The sequence below is a fragment of the Barbus barbus genome (genome assembly GCF_936440315.1).
Source record: "Barbus barbus genome assembly, chromosome: 34".
Classification (NCBI taxonomy): domain Eukaryota; kingdom Metazoa; phylum Chordata; class Actinopteri; order Cypriniformes; family Cyprinidae; genus Barbus; species Barbus barbus.
This window is the reverse complement of record NC_136762.1, coordinates 12,942,206-12,963,538: the sequence shown is the minus strand read 5'-3', so window position 1 is coordinate 12,963,538 and position 21,333 is coordinate 12,942,206. Positions and strand designations below refer to the sequence as shown.

General features: G+C 35.9%; 1 protein-coding gene across 1 annotated transcript; it reads left to right on the top strand.

The window, feature by feature from the left end:
* The first annotated feature begins 210 nt into the window (after positions 1–210).
* Positions 211–19,492, top strand: LOC306854599 (carboxypeptidase D-like). Its single transcript, XM_079392755.1, has 21 exons — positions 211–976; positions 1,895–2,142; positions 6,461–6,603; positions 6,750–6,919; positions 8,170–8,555; positions 8,640–8,831; positions 11,061–11,228; positions 11,307–11,416; positions 11,525–11,630; positions 11,826–11,968; positions 12,049–12,218; positions 12,820–13,122; positions 13,774–13,969; positions 14,848–14,983; positions 15,097–15,243; positions 15,339–15,434; positions 15,609–15,673; positions 16,435–16,566; positions 16,659–16,844; positions 17,296–17,398; positions 17,527–19,492. The coding sequence occupies exons 1-21, from the start codon at positions 342–344 to the stop codon at positions 17,751–17,753; spliced, it is 4,062 nt and encodes a 1,353-aa protein (XP_079248881.1). The 5' UTR covers positions 211–341; the 3' UTR covers positions 17,754–19,492.
* The last annotated feature ends 1,841 nt before the right edge of the window (positions 19,493–21,333 follow it).

Sequence of the window (21,333 nt, the reverse complement as noted above, 5' to 3'; positions counted from 1 at the left end):
TTAATTTACAGTCATAACTTCAAAATCATATCAAGCTAGTAATTAGTTTCACTTGATAGACCGTCATCAATAAAACCAAATACCATTTTCTAAAACACAGCAACTCGTTTCTCCTGTAGTGGTTAAAACACAGACCCCAGTATGCTCTTATTACAGCAGAACGACAGAAATTTGTAGTCGTGACTTTTATTTTGAAATAATTCCGCTGTCATAGAAACTCCACCCTTTGTTAAAGCTTTAGCAGGAAGTTCCTACTAAAAATACCCCGACGTCTCAGGCTAAAGAAAGGACCTGACTCCAATTTTAGGATTTCATGTGTAAGTCAAGGTGCCTTCGGAAACATGTCGGGACAGAGAGGAAACGATCTGTGTTCATCGCATAAACTCTCGCTCTTGGTTTTATCTCTGCTCGTTGTGTTTATCAGCTCCATCAACTCAGTTCCTCTAGACGAGCAGAGACAGCTGGAGCCAGAGACTTACGGCAAATACTACAATTACGACCAACTTACTGGCCTTCTCAAAAGTGTCGCCCAGAAATACGCAAACATCGCAAATCTGACGAGCATCGGCAGATCCGTTGAAAACAGGGAGCTTTGGGTGATGAGAATCACCAGGGACCCCACTGCTGATGGACCAGGAAAACCCAAATTCAAGTACGTGGGCAACATGCACGGAGACGAGACGGTGTCCCGACAGGTTCTGATCTACCTGCTGGAGTATCTGCTGGAGAAGTACGGAAAGGATCACAGGGTCACAGAGCTGGTCGACAGCACAGATATTTATATCATGCCGAGCATGAACCCCGATGGTTTTGAGAAGTCTACGGAGGGGGATTGTATGGGCAAAGATGATGGTCGGAATAATGCTAAAAACGTCGACCTCAATAGAAGTTTCCCAGACCAATTTGAAGAGATACACGTGAATGCAGAAGAAATGCCTGAAGTCGCCGCTGTCGTGAGGTGGATCCTGGAGAACAAGTAAGAGCATTCACAAACCGAACCTAACTTTGTGACAGCCCTTCCAGAAAATCCAGCTATTGCCCATCTTTAACTAATTAGGAACCTGCCATCATGTTCCAAAACACAGAGGTTGCAAGAATATGGGAATTTTGCCTGTAAAAGTCATGAAAATAGTTTAAAAAAATCTACAATATTATTTTTTTCTGAATAATTATAACTAATGTTAACATGTGAAACTATATTGTAAATTGTTACTGTAATAATAACAATCATAACCTTTGTGATTATTAGGTTATTTTAAGGTTTCCTTGTTACAATGTAATTATACATTTAAGTACTGAGTAATATTAATTAACTACATGTACTTACTATATGGTTAGTGTCAGGGGTTGGCTTTGGGTTACTTGCATGTAATTATGCATAATTTATTGTTATTATAAAAGTGCATGTAAAGGACACCTTAAAATAAAGTGTTACGCTTATTATTCTTATGAAATTAGAATGAAAAAAATGTATGTTCATGAAGACTGTAATAATTTGCATGACTTTGCCAGTTGTTTGTCATTACTGAATTAAGATTTCATAGAAATTATACAAAATACAAGCAAGCAAACAAGTCATAAATCTATATAATAAAATAATCTAGTAAATAAATATCACAACTGAAAATCATGGAAATTATGAACATTTTCATTAATATACATTTTTCTTATCCAGCTCTACAATATTTAATTTATCTAAATAATAATGATTTTAATTTAAATTTAGCAAAATGCAATACTTTTTTTAAATTTCAGCCCTACCATAATTTGTCCTTGCTTTTTTCATCTTGTTATTACCTCTGTAAGTGTAATGTCTTATAAAATCTTAATCAAACCTATGTGAAGTAGATGGGATAATTATAACATTTCAGATTTTTCTGATTCTCTGTTCCAGATTTGTGCTCTCGGGGAATCTGCATGGTGGGACCGTGGTGGCCAGTTATCCTTTTGATGACTCTGAGGCCCATGATAACGAGGGCACCTATAGCAGATCCCCTGATGATACTCTCTTCAGATACTTGGCGCGGGTTTATGCAAAGAATAACCCTGTTATGAAAACCGGGAAGCCGAAGTGTGGGGAAAACATAAATGAGACCTTCGAGGACGGCATCACAAATGGAGCAAAGTGGTATGATGTGGCAGGTTCGTTGGCAACATTTGATCCCTCAACCTTGCTTTAAAACTCCCCCTCTTCCTCTGTTCTGTTATCCGAATTTCACCCACTGAGTTTCTAGCAATCATGCAAATTTTCTATTCTATTCTATTCTATTTCTATTTAATACCCCACGACTGAGTGAAGTAACATACGGCCAAGTATGGTGACCCATACTTGGAATTTGTGCTCTGCATTTAACCCATCCAATGTGCACACACACAGCAGTGAACACACACACACACCGTGAACACACACCCGGAGCAGTGGGCAGCCATTAATGCTGCGGCGCCCGGGGAGCAGTTGGGGGTTCGGTGCCTTGCTCAAGGGCACCTCAGTCGTGGTATTGAGGGTGGAGAGAGCGCTGGACATTCACTCCCCCCACCTACAATCCCTGCCGGCCCGAGACTCGAACCCGCAACCTTTGGATTACGAGTCCGACTCTCTAACCATTAGGCCACGACTTCCCCCATCATTAAAACTCATTTTAAATTAAAAAACCATTTTCATTAAAACTCTTTGTTTCCATAGAGATGAAGATGTGCTTGTTGTATGAGCTTTATGAGTGATTAACATCACTTCAGTGGTTTTGAAAAATGGCTGGTTTAAATGATTTCTTCTCTGTTTCCTGCTCCTTGGAAAGCACAAGCAGGGGGTCGTTTCTCAAAGTGTGTGATCAGTTCAGTGGAACGGTCTTTTTTGGCTCCGCCCACATCCTCCTTTACTCTGAACATTCCTACACAGATTTCCTATTGGGAGGGAGGATCATGAGCTGTGTAAACAAACACCATTTAGTCATGTACACTGTACAGCAAATATTGATATTAATAGTAGCCACGTTATAGTTTAAGAAAATTTAAAACTGAAGAATGCTGGAAATGAGATTTAGTTTTTTGGGAATGTTCATCATGTTCTCAAACAGTACTAGTTAGAAAGACAATAGTCTTTCACGTAATCCAACACCTGGACTGCAAGCTAACTGTTCTGGTGTTCTCTGATTACTTTCCTTAGCAGTTTGTAACCTCAGTCTCTGAAGTCTTTATTCTCAACCATCACCGTCAAACAGCGGAAATCTGATCCACAATGTGCCTTGAAGCTTGCAGGTCAGATTCATGATGTACCTTATGACTTGCTCAGCCAGTCTCATGATGAATAAATCACACTTCTTGCATTTGGGTCTGGTTTTCTCAGCTTTTATGAAGTTGTGGCATATTGTTTGTTGCTGTTTACAAAAGGAGAACCTCCTGCGTGAACGCATAATTTCTCCTGAATATTGAGCACTGATGCTCCAAGGACCGAAAGTCACCATTTGGTGGTGGTGACCTTCAAAACTGCCAGAAATTATGACATAATCAATCCCAAAATTAAATATGACGCCCTTTTACGTGTGGAATTCCATTCAGCGCATAATTCCCATGCAAATGTCACCTGATCTTTAGTTGTTTGTTTTATGATGCGTGTTGACCTTATAACGTTATAAGATCATAAGAGCAATGCTATTTTAGTATTGATTACATGTCATTATAGTATTTATTCATATATATATATATATATATATATATATATATATATATATATATATGTGTGTGTGTGTGCGTAATTTGTTCTTATTTATATTAATTATTTTTTTCAGTTTTAGTGATTCAACCCAAACTTATTTTATTTCAGTTACTTGCCAAGACATTTTTTTTTTAATTTAGCATGTTTCAAATTTAATATAATATTTAGTTTAAAATTAAATTCTAATGCTTTTTCCAGTATTATAAATATTATACAATTATTTAATAATTTAATTTTATTTCAGCTTTGTTTCAATGAACAAAAACAGTTTTAATAATTTTAGTTTTAATTAACAATGACAAGACTGCATAAGAGTTATGTGAGCATAGTGAGAGTAGAGCAAGTTTCTTCCTTGTGAAGTTTCCTTCTTTTTGTATTGTTTTCTCTGTTTAGAAACTGGTATTGTACAATGCAAACAAGTTGCCAGCCTCAAAGCCTGTTCAGTGACCTGAATCCTGTATCCAACACAGTTTGAAATCTACAGACCACCAGTTGAATGTTTAAAGTTAATATTCTATTATTTTATGACAACTCCAGATCTATCTAGGGAGTTATTCTTCTGTTCCCAGGGTTAAACCTGGGAAGATAAGACACTTCAAGCTCAGGACCCTGGCAACATTGATTTGATTCTACAGTTTGTTTTGGCAGGTCAGTAGCCAAGGATAGTTCTGTCAGCTTATTACAAAACTGAACACATTTTAATAAGAAAGTTTAACATTATCCTTTTCTTTTGCATAATTGCATACAAAGATCATGTGCGTGCTAAAACAAGATGTTTCTTCTGGGACTAATCAGGATGCCCCCACATATGTTTGTTTTCTGTGTAACTGTTTAGAAAGTCTGAATAACTGTTATTAAGGATATGCTGACAAACAGAGGAACTGGCCTTCTGACACATTCTTTAAACACATGCTAGGCTGGTAGCATACAAAGTCACGTATTATGGCGAAACAGGAAATATGGGGTAGAGACATCTGACCTCACAAGCTTTCAATTACAACAGTCAATCGCCTTGTTAGCAAAGGTCTTTTTGCTCTAGACTGCATGAAGTAGCAGGGCCAATTAATCTTAAAATACAGTTTTAAGATGATTAAGATAAAGACACTGTTTTTGTTTGTAGTTATTGTATTGAAAGATTAGCTTTAAAAGCAATTTTGGACATTTTGGTCTGTCCTCTAAATGGCTCCCAGGGCATTGCCATCCATGATTGTCAAGTGGACTGAATTTTTACTTTAAAATGACATCTGTTTCCCATCCGCAAATATCTAGATCACCTCTCAAAAGGATAAAACAAAGGTATTTCTGAACAAAATGCAAGTTTTGGCCATTTGCAATCCATATTAAGCACCCGTGGAAATATTTAAATCATAAACAGTGCGACAAACCGTTGTAAAAACACATAAGGTGCCGTAATATATTTAAAACGGTAATATTAAAAGATCAAATTCAGTATTCACCATATTATTGATGCATAGCTTACATAGGAAAGCAGATGAGGCCGGAATATGAACGCAATCCGCTTAACGGTTCAGTGTTTTCCTTCTAATGGTTTTCAATGGGAAGCCATTTAATGTGAAACTTTGCACATTGCGTTTATATTCTGGCTTCATCTTCTTGCCTGTACAAAATATACATCATCAATAAGGTGTTTACTGAATTTCGCCTTTTAATATCTGCGTTTTACTACATTATTGCTTGATGCAATTTGCATAAAAATAACTGGCGGTCAGTGGAGCAAAGCTTTGTTTTGCCCTCCAGGTGGGCGTTCCTATGAGTGTGTGACGTCACGTGAAAACTATCAATTGACCAGCTGTGAAAGTCGATTTTTGCAAAGAGCAGAAGTCCACATCTTTCGCAATCAAGATCTTTTAAAGTGTTTAAGAACAAACACATAACTGTGTATTGGCATAAGCTGGTCTGGTGTTCAGCTAATTTGATAAAATTTTGATGGTTTGGTAGATGAATCAGTTTGACTCATCATGTATCTGCATTAAATAGTTAAAAGGTTACATTAAGACCTAATGTACACTACCATTCAAAAGTTTGTGTTCAGAAAGATTACTTTAAGAAATTAATACTTTTATTCAGCAGGGATGCATTAAAATGATCAAAAGTGGCAGTACAACATTTGAATTGTTACAAAAGATTTGCATTTCAAAAACAAAATACTGTATATTTATTTGTCAAACACTGTATTTTTGATTAAATAAATGCAGCCTCAGTGAGCATAAGATTATAATATTTTAATTGATCAGCCCTAAACCTTTGAATGGAAATGTACGTGCTAGCATTAGCCCAACTGGTTTCTTTTGTAGCTAAATTATATATTGCTAAAGACGTTTTGTTTGAAGGGATCCTGTAAGTGTTTTATGGGTCTCAACACACACAGGCCTGGCGTCTAGAGAGTGTCGTTAAAAGTGGGATTACAGCATGCTCTTAGATACATGACCAATGCGTGTCCTAACCCATATCTGTCAGCTCTTTGTACTCTGAAATCAATCTTAAAATGGGTTAGAGTTATTTTTTAAAAGATATAAAAGTAGGTTAGCCGGACCGTTTCCTAACCCCACATTTATTATATCATCGTAACATAAGCAACTGCTCAAACATTCTTGAACTTTTTGAAAGACTCTTTGTATTAAGATGTTCCTCGTGTTTGCAGACGCTTACAGTTTAAGCCGTGACAACCCCACTATGTCAATTCATCCCATGCCTTTGGTACACAGTTTGTCCTTACTTTCCACGCAGGGGGCATGCAGGATTTCAATTACCTGAAGGGGGGCTGTTTGGAAATCACTATGGAGCTCAGCTGCTGCAAGTACCCACCCTCAACTCAACTCAAAACAGAGTGGGACAACAATCGGGAGGCCCTGCTGGCCTACATGGAGAAGGTAGTAGAACTTGATGTGCAAGCAATGACATGCATAAGAGTTTTTAATGAGCCCTAGAAGAATGTCAGAGTGGTTTGGTTTTCAGAGTTTCCACCTTGTTGTTGCTGTGTGTGTGTGTGTGTGTGTGTGTGTGTGTGTGTGTTCAGATTCATATCGGCGTGCGTGGCTTTGTCAGAGCAGCCAGGAATGATGCCCCTCTCGCAGATGCTGTCATAAAGGTTGCGGGCATTAACCATAACGTGAGCACTTCACGCTTTGGTGACTACTATCGCCTGCTGCTGCCTGGCATCTACAACATCACAGTTTTAGCCCCGGGGTACGTATGGTACATATTTATGAGGGAAAACTATATGTGCGGATCCTATATTCTGAGGACAATTCTTTCGTTTTCGTTCATCATATGGTTAGGCTTGGTAAAAATATTGAATTTCCAATTAATTGTGTTCCTGATTCTTTTATTCTGTGCCATTTTTAAGTGGCTGTGTAAAAATCTATTTGTACAGCACTACCCGTTATATAACAATAATAATATTATATAATTATATTAAGTATATCGCAACCAGTATAGTCCAATGCAGAAACAAATGACTTATGAACCGGTTCTTTTTAGTGAATTACGAACATGACCAATGTACTCAGATTCACAAGCTCATGACTCTTATGAGCTTTTTCTTTTTCTTTTTTTTAATAAATCAGAAACATACAGCATGACCAATGTAGTCAGATTCACAAATGAATGACTCCTGTGAGCTGATTCGTTTTTTTTTAGTGAATCATAAACATACAACATCACCAATGTTGCCAGATTCACAAACAAATCACTCTTATGAACCAATTCTTTTTTTAGTAAATCAAAAACATACAGCATGACAAATGTAGTCCGATTCTCAAATAAATGACTCCTGTGAGCTTATTCTTTTTTTTTTTTTTTTTAGTGTATCAAACATCATACAGCATGACTAGTGTAATTAGATTGATAAACAAATTACTTGTCTTAAACTATTTATTTTTTGATGATTTTAAAAGCATACAGCACAATCACCATAGTCTGATTTATGAACAAATGACTCTAATGAACCAGTTCTTTTTAGTGAATCAAAAACATTTAGCATGGCCAAGTGGTCAAATTCACAAAAAAGACTCTGAAGAGCTGATTTTTGTTTTTGTTTTTTGTGAATCCAAAAACATACAGTGTGACCAGTCTAGTCTAATTCATGAACAAATGACTCTTATGAACAAGTTCTTTTTAGTGAATCAAAACATATGCTATGCCCAAAGGAGTCAGATTCACAAAGAAATGACCCTAATAATTCTTTTTTAGTGAATCAAAAACATTCAGTGCAACCAGAAAGAGAATGTCTTTTATGTATAAGCAAAGTGGACATTATAACTGAAATATACCCAAAAGAACTGAAAATGAATTGAATCAAGTGCTTGTGAATCGGAATCAGATGAGAAAATCTGTATCAATACTCAGACAATAACCATACTACATGCTCTGAGACATATGTTTAACATTTAAGTTTTCCTTCTGTGTGTTTCATGTCGATTACTGCATTCATGCAGCTACATTCCCATGTCCGTGGCTGGAGTGGAGGTGACTGAGGGAAAAGCATCTGTTCTGAACATCACCCTTGAAGCTGAGAATGATGAGAATACAACCACCCCCCCAATTCCAGAGTCCCCCAGTGAAACCTCTGTGAACAGCGGCAGCACAGAAAGCAGCAGCAGCACCGGTGTCAACAAAGCAGCAGATGAAGAGAAGGACTTCAGGGTTACAGTCCAGCCTCAGGACTTCCGCCATCACCACTACAACGACATGGAGCTGTTCCTGCAAAAGTTCAGCTCTGAGTACAGCTCCATCACACGGCTGTATTCCATTGGCAAGTCTGTGCAGGAACGTTCCCTGTGGGTCATGGAGATCTCCAACAATCCCGGTGTCCACGAGTTTGGTACTTTCCACCATGTGTAAAGATCCTCCATCTTTAAAAGTCAAACAGATTTTAAAGTGAACTAATCCCGTCGTTCCTCACCAGGTGAACCGGAGTTTAAGTATATTGGTAACATGCACGGCAATGAGGTGGTTGGTCGGGAATTGCTCCTCAACCTTATCGAGTACCTTTGTCGCAACTATGGCACTGACCCTGAGATCACCCAGCTCATCAACTCCACACGGATCCACATCATGCCTTCAATGAACCCGGATGGATATGAAGTGTCCCAGGAGGGTAAGGCCTCGCCAACTCTGAAAAACAGCTCATTATACACATTTTATGTATTATGATGTACTTGCTGTTAAATGCATCTCTCTTCGTTCAACATTCCATTTTTTACTAATATTATAATATCACATGTGTGACAGAAATAGCTAGCCTCGAACTAGGGCTGCACAATTAATCGAATTTCTAATCGCGATTACGATTATGGATATCACGATTACATAATCGTTCAAAGCTGCGATTACAAAAATAAATAAACAATTAAAAATGCCCACTTGCATTATTCTGTGTGCTTAAGAGGTGTTTGCAGTGCTGGGTTTAACAAACTCAAACACCCTGAATAAAAGACATTTTGTCTAACTGATAGTCGTTGTCACTCTGTTGTGCATGAGAGACGTGTAAACGCCAAACGTGTCAAAAGCGGAACAAAATAGCGATACTCGTTTGAACTGCGCGCCACACACAGACCTTATATCCGCTTGAATTCTCCAGTACAAATCACGTCTCTTTAATTTAAACTAGTTTAATTCAATTCAAGTTTATTTGTATAGTGCTTTTTACGATACAAATCATTGCAAAGCAGCTCTACAGGAATTTAAGTTTCCACAATATATTTATATATTGCAGAACCTTAATATGTTTGACTTATGGCAAAGTTTTAAAGCCAAATAAATCGGAGTTGTTATCCTCATCAACACTGATGCAGAAAGCAGCAGAAACAGTGCAACAACGATCCAGTTAGAAGACGTTTCAATCCACAAATCACCCACATTTACCATAGTTTTACTGTAGTAACACTAACGGTAACAATGGTATGGTGGCAGAAAAGTAGGATATTCATATTGAGTATTATTATATTGTTAATATATTAAATATGTTAAAGGAGTAATGGAATATAATTACATTATTTTGTTAATTATTCTATCAGTTGATGTGGATTTTTAATTGTCAGTGTCTTTAGGCTACTGTTCTTCAATGCAAACACCACAGAAACCATATAGTTAGGGTACTTTTTTTACCATGGTAATGAGGTGCTGTACTGTTGGTTATATATAAAAGATGAGGCTGTTACAGTTTTCACAATGGTACCGTACTGTCAAATGTACATCTGCATCCCAACTCAAAAGCAATAAAAGTTCAGGAAGAGTGTTTTCAGCCTTTTTATAAATATATATTTTATATAAACATATGGCATGCAGCTTCAAACAATGGCATAAATCTGTTCAAAATAATCGTTATTAATTAATAATCGCAATTACAATATCAAGGGAATAATCGACAATTATGATTTTTGTCATAATCGTGCAGCCCTACCTCGAACTGTATTGAATGTTTGGAATATACAGTGCCCTCCAAAAGTATTGGAACAGTAAAGACAAAATTGCTCTGTTGGCTGTGGAGTCAAGACATTTACAAATATGATTAAAAGATGAATATGAGACAAAACTACAGAATGTCACATTTTATTATTGGGTGATTCAACACACATATGTTTTACCAGCTAAGAAGTTCAGCACTTTGAGTTTCATCCCTCTATCTGATGTGAGTATAAGTATTGGAACAGTTGCCTCACAGGTCTTTCTAAGTGATCAGCTGTGTCCTGTTGCATTAATTCTTCAGATATTAAAAGCAGGGAATGTGTCGGATCAGTTATATCCATTACTTCTGTATTCTGAATCTTGCATTCGATGATGACACACACAAACCAGGATGAAGACGAGGGAGCTGACTTTGAGAGAAAAGCAAGCAATTTGGAAGCTAAAAGAAAAGAGGAAGTCAATTATAGCTATAATTATGTCAGAATTATATTAATAAATACATTTATTATTATTATTATGGGAGCAACATTACATACACTACTTTAAAGAAATAGTAATAATAACTGAATTATTATAGATTACATACAGTGCCCTCCAAAAGTATTGGAACAGTAAAGACAGAATTGCTCTGTTGGCTGTGGAGTCAAGACATACATATATTAATACCAGTATTCACAGTAATCGTATAATAATAATAATAATAATAAGTTATTTTTCTGTCTGTGTGGAACCAATATTATAACTATAAGTAAATTGATGATGATAATGATAATAATAATATAATAAAAATATATTTGTATTTATTATTAGTATTATCAATAATAATGCTAATACATTTATTTATTTTTCTGTCTGTCTGTGTGGGAGCAACATTATAACTGTGGGAATAAATGTAAGGAAAACACTGTCTTTTGTGCAGGAGATATCAGTGGTGTTCAGGGACGTAACAACAGTAACAACTATGACCTGAACCGTAACTTTCCTGACCGGTTCAACTTTGTCAAGGATCCCAGACAGCCAGAGACCCTCGCTGTTATGAACTGGGCCAAAAGCTACCCGTTTGTGTTGTCTGCCAACCTTCATGGAGGTACGTCCTAATCTATAAAGGCTCTGTTTGATTGGGAGCATGCTAAACACAGACAGATAACCTCTCTATCTCTATCAGGGTCTTTGGTGGTGAATTATCCATTTGACGACAGTCCGGACAATGTTAGCAGATACAGCAAGTCCTCAGATGATGATGTATTCAGGATGGTGGCTCTGGCTTACTCACAGGTGAATATCTGCTTTTCTGTACTAACAAATTATGTTAAGTAGTATATTTAATAATTAAAAGCTAAATCAATAGCCAGTAAAACATTCTCTGTTTATTGTTTTTTTCAGGAAAACTCTCAAATGTATGATGGTCACTCCTGTAAGGGAATGGATTTGTACCAAGAATATTTTAAAGATGGCATAACCAATGGTGCTGAATGGTACAATGTCCATGGTGAGCCCCAAGTTTGTGGGAAAAAATTATGAATAACTAGAAAAAGAAACTTTGAACCGACAGACACCTGCAAACTGCTTACTTTCTTTTGTTAATATTGTCATCACAAAATAATATCCTGAAAAAAAGGTGTATAATATGTAAAAGTACTATAATAAGAAGTAAATATAAGTGCATTATGTGCTTTTCCCTCAGGAGGGATGCAGGACTGGAACTACATCAACACTAACTGCTATGAGGTGACCATTGAACTGGGCTGTTACAAATACCCACAAGCAGCAGATCTACCGATGTACTGGGAACAAAACCGCAGATCACTTCTACAGTTCATCCATCAGGTAAGACTGTCTGGCTGCGCATTTTGCATTTTTTTTTTACCTGCTACACATTGTATACAATATGTTTTTTGGGCATTCAGGTACACCGGGGAGTAAAAGGAGTGGTAATCGACAGCAAAGATGGATCTGGCATCCCCAATGCTACAATTACTGTGGACATGATTAATCACCCCATCACATCCAACGTTGCAGGGGACTACTGGCGCTTACTCGTCCCAGGAAAATACCATCTGACTGCTTCTGCCCAAGGGTATTTAACAGTGGCACCAAACTAATTTTCAAAAATAAGATTTTTTCCAAACAGGTTTCAGGATATGTTGGTATAAAGTTAATTTAACTAAACAAGCATTGTATTATCTTTTTTGCATTTTATTTTACAGTTTATAATATAAATATGTATACCTTTTACATATGACTCTATTTTATATATATATATATATATATATATATATATATATATATATATATATATATATATATATATATATATATATTCTTAATTATATTTATTTTATCATTTTTATTTGTAGTATTTACTTTTATTTTAACAACCCGTAAAGAATAATTCAGGACCATGGATTTTATATGTTTTTTATTGTATGTTGCTCAGGAGATATTAATTCTCCTGCCAGGCTGTTATTGAAAATAAGAACTTGTTCTTAATTAACTTGCCTGGTTAAATAAAGAAATTATATATTTTATGTATATGAATTTAAAATAAATAATCAAACAATCTGTTTTTATTTTTTGTTTAACAACCTTAAAGAGTAATTCAGGACCATGGATAATTATTAGATTTTTCTTTGTGCTAAGACTGTAAATTACTCACACTTTCTCTTTCATCTTTTCAGCTACTCCTCAGTTAGCACCTTTGTCAACGTGCCTAAGGAAGGAGTTGAGATTGTTAATTTCACATTGAACCGGATTCACAGTTACATCGATGGGCAGACGACAGCAGACACCACCCCAGTTCTGGATCCCAGTGTGAAGGAGTTCCAGAGCCTCATCAAGCAGCTGTCAGGAGAATCTGGTCTGGACAAGCTGATCAAGGATACTCCCACCCAGAGTAGTTTCCGCTATCGACGCTACGGTGAGGTTTCCGAGTTCCTGCGTGGCCTCACCTTGAACTTCCCAGAGATTACCTCACTCCAAAGGTACAGCACTCACTCACACAAATTAGATTCAGTGTATGCAAACAGATCATGAGGGACTTTAAACACAGAAGTTCTCTGGAGAGCTGTTATTCACACACGTGTGCAATACCTTTCCCTCAGAGAACACTGTTAAAATGAACAAAAGTATGAGTCAAATTATCTGATCTCTGCAGACAAGCCTGAACCGAATCCTGTGTTTCTGTGACCGTAAGCCCCAGAGGGCAAAGAATCTTTCGAATGACAGAGATTAATACCTCTGCATTCAGTACACAATGAAGTTACTGTGTGAACTGTATTATTTGTCTCGCTGTAGCTTATTCCCAGAAGTTATTTTTGGAAATTATAGCTTGTGCTGAACCAAGTTTAAGGTCACCACGTTTAAATTACCAGAGAAGGAAATGCCGTACTGTTCAGATTTAAGATTTCTTTTTTAAGAAATTACTATGTTGATTAAGCAAGGATGTAGTAAATCGATCAAAAGTGAAGTAAAGACTTTTATATTGTTACAAAAAAAAAAAAAAGATTTCAAATAAGCGGTGCTCTTTTGAACTTTCATCAAAAATCCTGAAAAAAAAAGTTCATAGTTCCCACAAACTATTAAGCAGCACAACTGTTGCAGTAACATTATATTTATTTTTCTCCCCTATGAAGTCTTGGTCAGAGTGTGGAGTTCAGAACTATCTGGGCTCTGGAGATCTCCAACAACCCTAGAGTCCAAGAACCATCTGAGCCTAAGATCCGGTTTGTGGCAGGTATTCATGGTAACGCTCCTGTGGGTACAGAGCTGCTTCTGGAGTTTGCTGCCAGTCTCTGTATTAACTACGGAAAGAACGCAGCCATCACAAGGGTTAGTTGATTTTCTTATGGAAAAGTGACGTCCATGATGGTTACAGTATGATCAGGTCGTGATACACGTGTCTTTTTGCTGAGAAAGCTTTGCTGATTTTTATAAAGTAAACCCACAAATAACTTATGTTGTTAGTAATATTTTGATATAAACACTTAATAGACTAAAGCAACTCAGGTTCACTTGATTATCTATACATTGTGTTTGATTGTAAATATCAAATATGGTTCATCAGACTTTTGAGGAGCATTATTTGTTCATCTCTCAATCATTGTATTGCATTGCATCATATGTTTTTACCCCACAATAAAAAAAACTACAGAGCTTTGATTATAAAAAGTTTTAAAATAATGTTATAAAGATATATTGTTGACAGATATAGTGACAACTGGCATTTTTATGCATTTAAGTAGTCTATTATAAATATCTCATTGATTTACATGACAAGCTATCAGAATTTTATTGTAGTTTTTGGTAATATAAATATCAGCAACTGCTCCAAATTGCTTTTTTTTTTTTTTAGTTTGGGCATCTGAATAAAATTGAGGGTTTTTTTCTTCATTGAGTGTGAGCTACATATTCTTGTATATTACACTATATGAGCTGTAAAACAAATGCCTGATGTATTCTATATTATCAATATGAACAGCAAGTATGAACAAAAAACACATATACCAAAAACACTTACACCGTAGACATTTATTGCAAGTCCCATTCTAAATAGATTTCCCTTTTTTTTCCTTTTACAAACAACTCAAAATTATTTCTGGTGTATATCAACAGCATTGGTTTCCTTGATTACCACAGGAAATTACTTTAAATGCAGCCAAAAATCTCAAAAATGTTTCTCACTTGGTGTCTCTCTCTCCTGTCTTTAGCTCATCAATGAGACCAGAATTGTTATTCTGCCCAGCATCAACCCAGATGGGCGTGAGCTGGCTAAAGAGAAAGACTGCACCTCCTCTGCTGGCAAGACCAATGTGCACGGCAAAGACCTTGACAATGACTTCTTCGGTGGGATTGAGTTCAATTTTTACCTCGCATTTCACTAGCATGTGTGTCAATGCCAGCATTCCACTGCTTAGTCTACACAGGATGCTGACCATTTACATTGTGTCATTCTGTAGGTAATGCATCTCAGCGTGCTGCAGAACCTCAGCCAGAGACACGTGCCGTTATGGATCTGATACAGGAAAGAGGCTTCACTCTATCTGTGGCTCTGGATGGAGGCTCTGTTTTGGTTACCTACCCATATGACAAACCAGTGCAATCTGGTATGTTTTGATTCATCCTCTGCTTCAGGAAATTACACATTTATTGTATCGTGTCCTGATTTGTTTTTGTTTTGTTCCTTGTTTCTCAATTTCAGTTGAAAATGCCGATACGTTGAGATATTTGGCTACTGTGTATGTCAACCACCATCCCAAAATGCATTCGGGTGATACTGGATGTCCAAACAGCCAGAGTATGCTGATTTCTTCCATTCATACTTCAAGTTTTTAAAACAACAGTTTATCTTTTCAGTAACAAGAAAATTCTCTGTTAAATGTGCCTCTGCTCTGTTAAATTTATTCGTAGAGGAACCATTTTTAGGTTGATGTTATAAATTATTTCTGTTTTTCTCACTGTCTCCCTCCAGTGGGCACCATCCCTAATGGTGTGCTTCGAGCAGCAGAATGGCACAGTCACATGGGCAGCATGAAGGTAGATTACATGCTAACTATTTTGCATACACTTCTTTTCGTGTTAAGATTTTTTTAAATGTTATTTTAAAATAAGTCTCTTACATAAATCTGCATTTATTAGTTTTAAAAATACAGTAAAAACAGTAATATTGTGAAATATTATTGCAATTTAAAATAGCTTTTTTCTATTTTAATATATTTAAAATGTAATTTATTGTAATCATATTTCTGTGATGGCAAAGCTGCATTTTCAGCAGCCATTGCTCCAGTCTTTAGTGTTACATGATCCTTCATAAATCATTCTGAGATGCTGATTTGGAGCTCAAGAATTTGTTTTATTATTAATGTTGAAAACATTTGTGCTGCAATGTTTAAGAATCCCACGCTATTGATGGGTAGTGTAGTTTTGATCAGATTTTAAAAATAAGTACATATCTTGAAATCTGACCGTGTTGGTTTCTGACTAATTTTGCTAGCTTCTACCAAGTGACAGATGAATTTTAGCAAAAATACCACAAAAGTTGAATTGGAAACAGCTTTGGATATTAAAACATATGGGAAATATGGGAAACATTTTGCTATTCTAAATTTATTTAATTTGTTTTACATTTAGCATGTTTTTTTTTTTAAACTGCTCTCTGCAGTACAGTCAGAAGAGACTTGAAGCCCAATTTTGGCCATGATCAACTAATTCACAATCATTTATAAAATCTTAATTCCTCCTAATAATTTCTGATTTGAATTTCTCTCTGATTGCTTGCTTCCTCTTCATGTTTGTAGGACTTCAGTGTGGACTTTGGTCACTGTCCCGAGATCACTGTCTACACCAGCTGCTGCCTGTTCCCACACGCTGAAATGCTGCCCAAGCTGTGGGCTGAGAACAGGAAGTCTCTTCTGAGCATGCTGGTTGAGGTCAGTCCGTTGTCCTCCTCTCTGCCTTTCTGTTTATCACACTCCAGTGCATCTCAGCTCTTCCATTGCTGAAGCTGGTTCCTCTGTTCTAGGTTCACAAAGGGGTTCGTGGAGTGGTCAAGGATAAAAACGGTAAGCCCATCGTGGGCGCTATAATAGTATTAAATGGTGGTGTTCGAGTCTTCACTAGTGAGGGAGGATATTTTCACGCCCTTCTGGCGCCTGGTTTACACAACATTGAAGCGGTGGCTGACGGCTACCAGCAACAGTCCCAGAAGGTGAGTTTAGTTGTTTTGTTTGTTTTTGGTTTGGTTGTTTTGTTGTTGTTGTTGTTGATATTTTAGTTTCTTTAAGTTCTTTTTTATTTGGTTTGATTTTTGTTTGTTTTTGGGTTGGTTTGATTTTTGTTTGTTTGTTTTTGGTTCGTTTTTTTGTTAGGTTTTGGTTTACTTTAATACAGAATATTTTGTTTAATCAAACTGTACAATAATATACAATGCAGTATAATAATGAAGATAATATACTATCCAATTTTTCTATATACTGTATATACAGAATATTGACTTTAATCAAAGTGTATAATAATATATAATACAGTATAATGAATATAGTTTATTTGAAAGATAATTTAATTGTCTAATATATTCTAAATGTTATTTTATTTTTATGAAAAAATTAAGTGAGAGCTATGTTTTTTTTATTATTATTTTTCACTTTTCCTCTTTTCAGGTGTCTGTGTCACCATTTGAAGCAGCAAGTTCCATTATCATTGAATTTGACATGGAGAACGATATATTTGGCCTTCCAAGAGAATTAGTTGTGGCCAGCGCAGGTAGGAAAATCAAATCTCTAAAGCACTCGATATTGATTGTGTTTGCAGTTCTAACCAACCATTTTGTTAAATGCTTCATTAATATGCAAATATTCAATGGCTGATCTTTCTCATTATTCAATCCCTAGCTGCTGCAATGACGGCCTTGGTTGTGACAGCCTGCATCATCTGGTGCGTCTGCTCAGCCAAGTCAAACAGACAAAAAGATGGTTTCCATCGGCTACGACAGCACCGGGACGACTATGACGACGAGATCCGCCTCATGTCTATGGGCTCCAAAAAGTCTCTCCTGAGCCACGAATTTCAAGATGAGAGCGAAAGTGACGAGGATACGCTTTACACCAACAAACTTTGAGACCTTACTGCTCCCTCTCCTTCCCCCGAGTATGTCCACACTGCCTGCAGGGCCGGTAGAGGGCACTCAACGGCCAGCAGCAGTATTGTCCAATCTATTGAAACCTGAGAACCACCGTGGGATGCACTTTAATGCCCTGTTGAAATCGGGCGAGTGTTTTGCACCGTAGTGTATGCAACTAACCACTGCTCTCAACCAGCCTGCTTAGTTATCTGGGTCTTTATAATACTGGTCCTCTACCCTTTAAAAAGGAAACCGAACAGCTAGAATCCATCTCAACAGGATTATGAAACTCTGTGCCTTGTTAGATTAGAGGCTGCATGGTCGCTGCTGTTGTGAGGATGATGATTTTGTAGAGTAAATGGAATTTTGCTCCCCTTTTTTCTGTGGGCCCAGATCAAAGTCAGGAATCAATTCATCTGAGAATCTGGTCTAATATTGGCTTTGAGTTTAAGTTCATTAAAAACACACTGCTGTGTTTCTTGTTATTTCCAGTCATATAGCCAACACAGTGGCCCAAATATCTCACATTTAGCCGAGTTACCCGTCCAATCTCAAATGTAGATATTTACATTAAGCAGGGTGGCACATTAGATGCATAGCAGACAAACATGCTCATTCACTGCCTTCCCATTTCTCTTCTGTTATTTTGACATTCAGGGATATGGTCATACAATAATAACTTCACATGGACATCATAATATTTAGTCAGTGTGTCTGGATTCTTTTGTCTTAATGTGCACTCTCGAAAATGTTGTCCGTTTTGTTAATTTTAAAAAAATATATTTATTTTTGTTTTAACGTCCATCCAGTGAAACATTGATTTTGCTCACCGGCATCCCAAAAATATCAGAAAAAACTGTGTTGTCAAAACTTTATTCATGTAATTGGCATGTTATTTACAATTCAGGAAACTAATTAAAACATCTAGTGTATATTTAGGCATCAGTGTCTGATCAATATCTGCATCCTACATCTTCTCTTCCAAAAAACTTTTAAAACATTGGTTTCATTTGAAAACATACATACAGTATATATAAAATGTTCAAATGCATTAAAGCACCGCAGCATGTTTTCCAGCATGAGGCTTTGATTGTGTGATACATTGAGCAATCTGAAACCAGCAGAACACCTGCGAGTACTTCTTACTGTGAGCAGGCAGCTTCACTCTGTCACTGTTATCAATCAGTCAATCATTTTCTGAATCATTCTACTCTCTAAAAGTTACATGTATGATTTGGATATAGAAAATGAAGACTGGCATAAATTTATTTATGCTTTTAAAAAAGAAAAGCAACAAACACCCTATTAAAACTTAATGGAAGATTCAGATTTGTATTTATAATTCATATCATTCTGTGCCAGTCTGGCCATTCATATACAAGTCTAATGTTAGTAAGTGGGAAAATTGTTTTTCTATGGTTGAATTAGTCATTGATCCCATTACCAACTAAATTTGTATTTAATTTGGCTTGATCTTGATTGTCATGCTTGAATGTAAATTTCTGGGTGTGTGAACAAATATGTATAACTTTTCTATGTTTGTGCTGATGTTTATTTTTTTCTTATTTTTATACAACAATAATTGTATATTTCGAATTGTTGCCAAATATATGTAAATTACACAAGTGCAATTTCTGACAAGAGTGAAAGAACTGCACAAATAAACCTGTTTATGGTTATTAAAAAAATGGTGTGTAATGAGATGTAAATAAAGATGAAACTTTGTTCTGAATATTTGAAGAGTGTTTTTCTTTAATATTTTTAATGCGGTTGCACAGCATTTTTGATGGAAGTTAGGCATTTTCTAACTCTGTCTATATATATAAAAAAGAGGAAAAACTCAAATTCATGGACTAAAGAATACAGATATGACCAAATAATCTACAGCAGGAATTAGTATTTTTAAGATCCTAGTAGGTCCTTTAAGATCCCAATAATGTATTATATACAGTATATGAAAAGATTTTGTTTGCATATGTTTATATTAAAAATGTATATTTTGTATACATTTTTTTTAATGAAAATGTAAATTGACACTAAGGCATATTGATTGTGTGTGTGTGTGTTACATAATATATATTATTGTTTTATATAAAAGAAACTAAATATGTTTAAACTTAATGGGTTTGTATATTTGAACAATGTTTTCACTAGCATCATTCACACCGCGTGAGGGCGCGCAGACAGCAGTGAAGAGCTCTTGCTCCAGCCAGCACCAGAGCCAGCGAGAGAGAGAGTTGCGACAACACCGTGGACCGGTTTTTTACAGCAATGGCGGATCGTGGAGCCGCTCAATACTTCCCGGAAGTTCGCGCTAATACTATCAGCGCCATAGAGATGCCGCAGAAGAGATGCTGTGATGAACTTTTAAAAGGTAAAACATTTATAGAAACAAATTGTATATTATCAGAACAGCTAATTAAATTGCGTTGTGCATTAAAAGGGATCATTATTAGATTATTCCTCACTTAATTAGTAGATTTACGGGATGTTATTCATTCTCTACATGCAGTTTCATACATGTTGTGTAATTAAGGCTTTTAAACGTGATTTTTGCTGGTGGGGAGTTATTTAACAGACTTGGATTTTGCAAAGGATGCCTAAGTGAGAATGAAAAGTTTAAAATAGGTGAGCCGTTTTCATTTAAGAATTAGCTAGACTAAATTTCCAAAAATGTATTATATACCACTACTATTTTATAGAAGTAATCACAGTAAACCTGTACATTGTTACTGTATTTTATACATGAAGACCTTTCATGAAGACTTCAGATGACCCAACACTTGTGAAGAGATGACGCCAACCTTTGAGAGGACTTCAGATGAATCTGACTCTGAATAAACTCACAAAACTGCTCAATTTTCCTTGCATTGTAATGATCACATCGTGTAACCATTGCTTTAATCTGTTCATTGTTTCTGTATACATGTTTCATTGTTTCTGAATACATAACATTATTTAAATGCATGATTTGTATCGTCTAATTTTAGAACATTTCTGCCATAGGAAGATTACTTTGACACGTTACACCTGTTAACAGATCTCTTATTTGTAATATAGAAACATTAATTTTCTGTAAAGCTGCTTTGAAACTATGTGTATAATAAAAAAGTGCTATACAAATAAATGTGAATTATTTAATTATATGTATAGTTTATTATAAATGTATAAATATATTGCTGTAAATGAGAGCATAACAAAAGTCAACATGCATAAAATATATGATTAAATGTTGTTTTAAATTTGAATATACTACAAATATATTTTTATATATTAATAACTGGGGTGCACAAGAATCAAAAACATTAAACAAGATTCATTTTCACATAATCTTAAAATATATTCACTTATTTGGAATGCATTTTCTAAGAACAAACTTAATATTTACCATGAGATTAATAATACGAAAATAAACAATTGGATGTGATTGCACTTGACTACAACATACAAGTTGTAAGAACACACACACATTCATACATCTATATATATATATATATATATATATATATATATATATATTCAGAGTCTGAAGTTACCTTGGTAAAAGACCACGATGTCGTTTAAATAACATGGACTT

Coding starts and splice junctions, on each gene's coding strand:
- LOC306854599 (XM_079392755.1), top strand. CDS start 342: ATGTCGGGACAGAGAGGAAACGATCTGTGTTCATCGCATAAACTCTCG. Junction 2,143..6,460: donor AAAGTGGTATGATGTGGCAG/GTTCGTTGGCAA, acceptor CTTTCCACGCAG/GGGGCATGCAGGATTTCAAT. Junction 16,845..17,295: donor ACCAGCAACAGTCCCAGAAG/GTGAGTTTAGTT, acceptor TCCTCTTTTCAG/GTGTCTGTGTCACCATTTGA.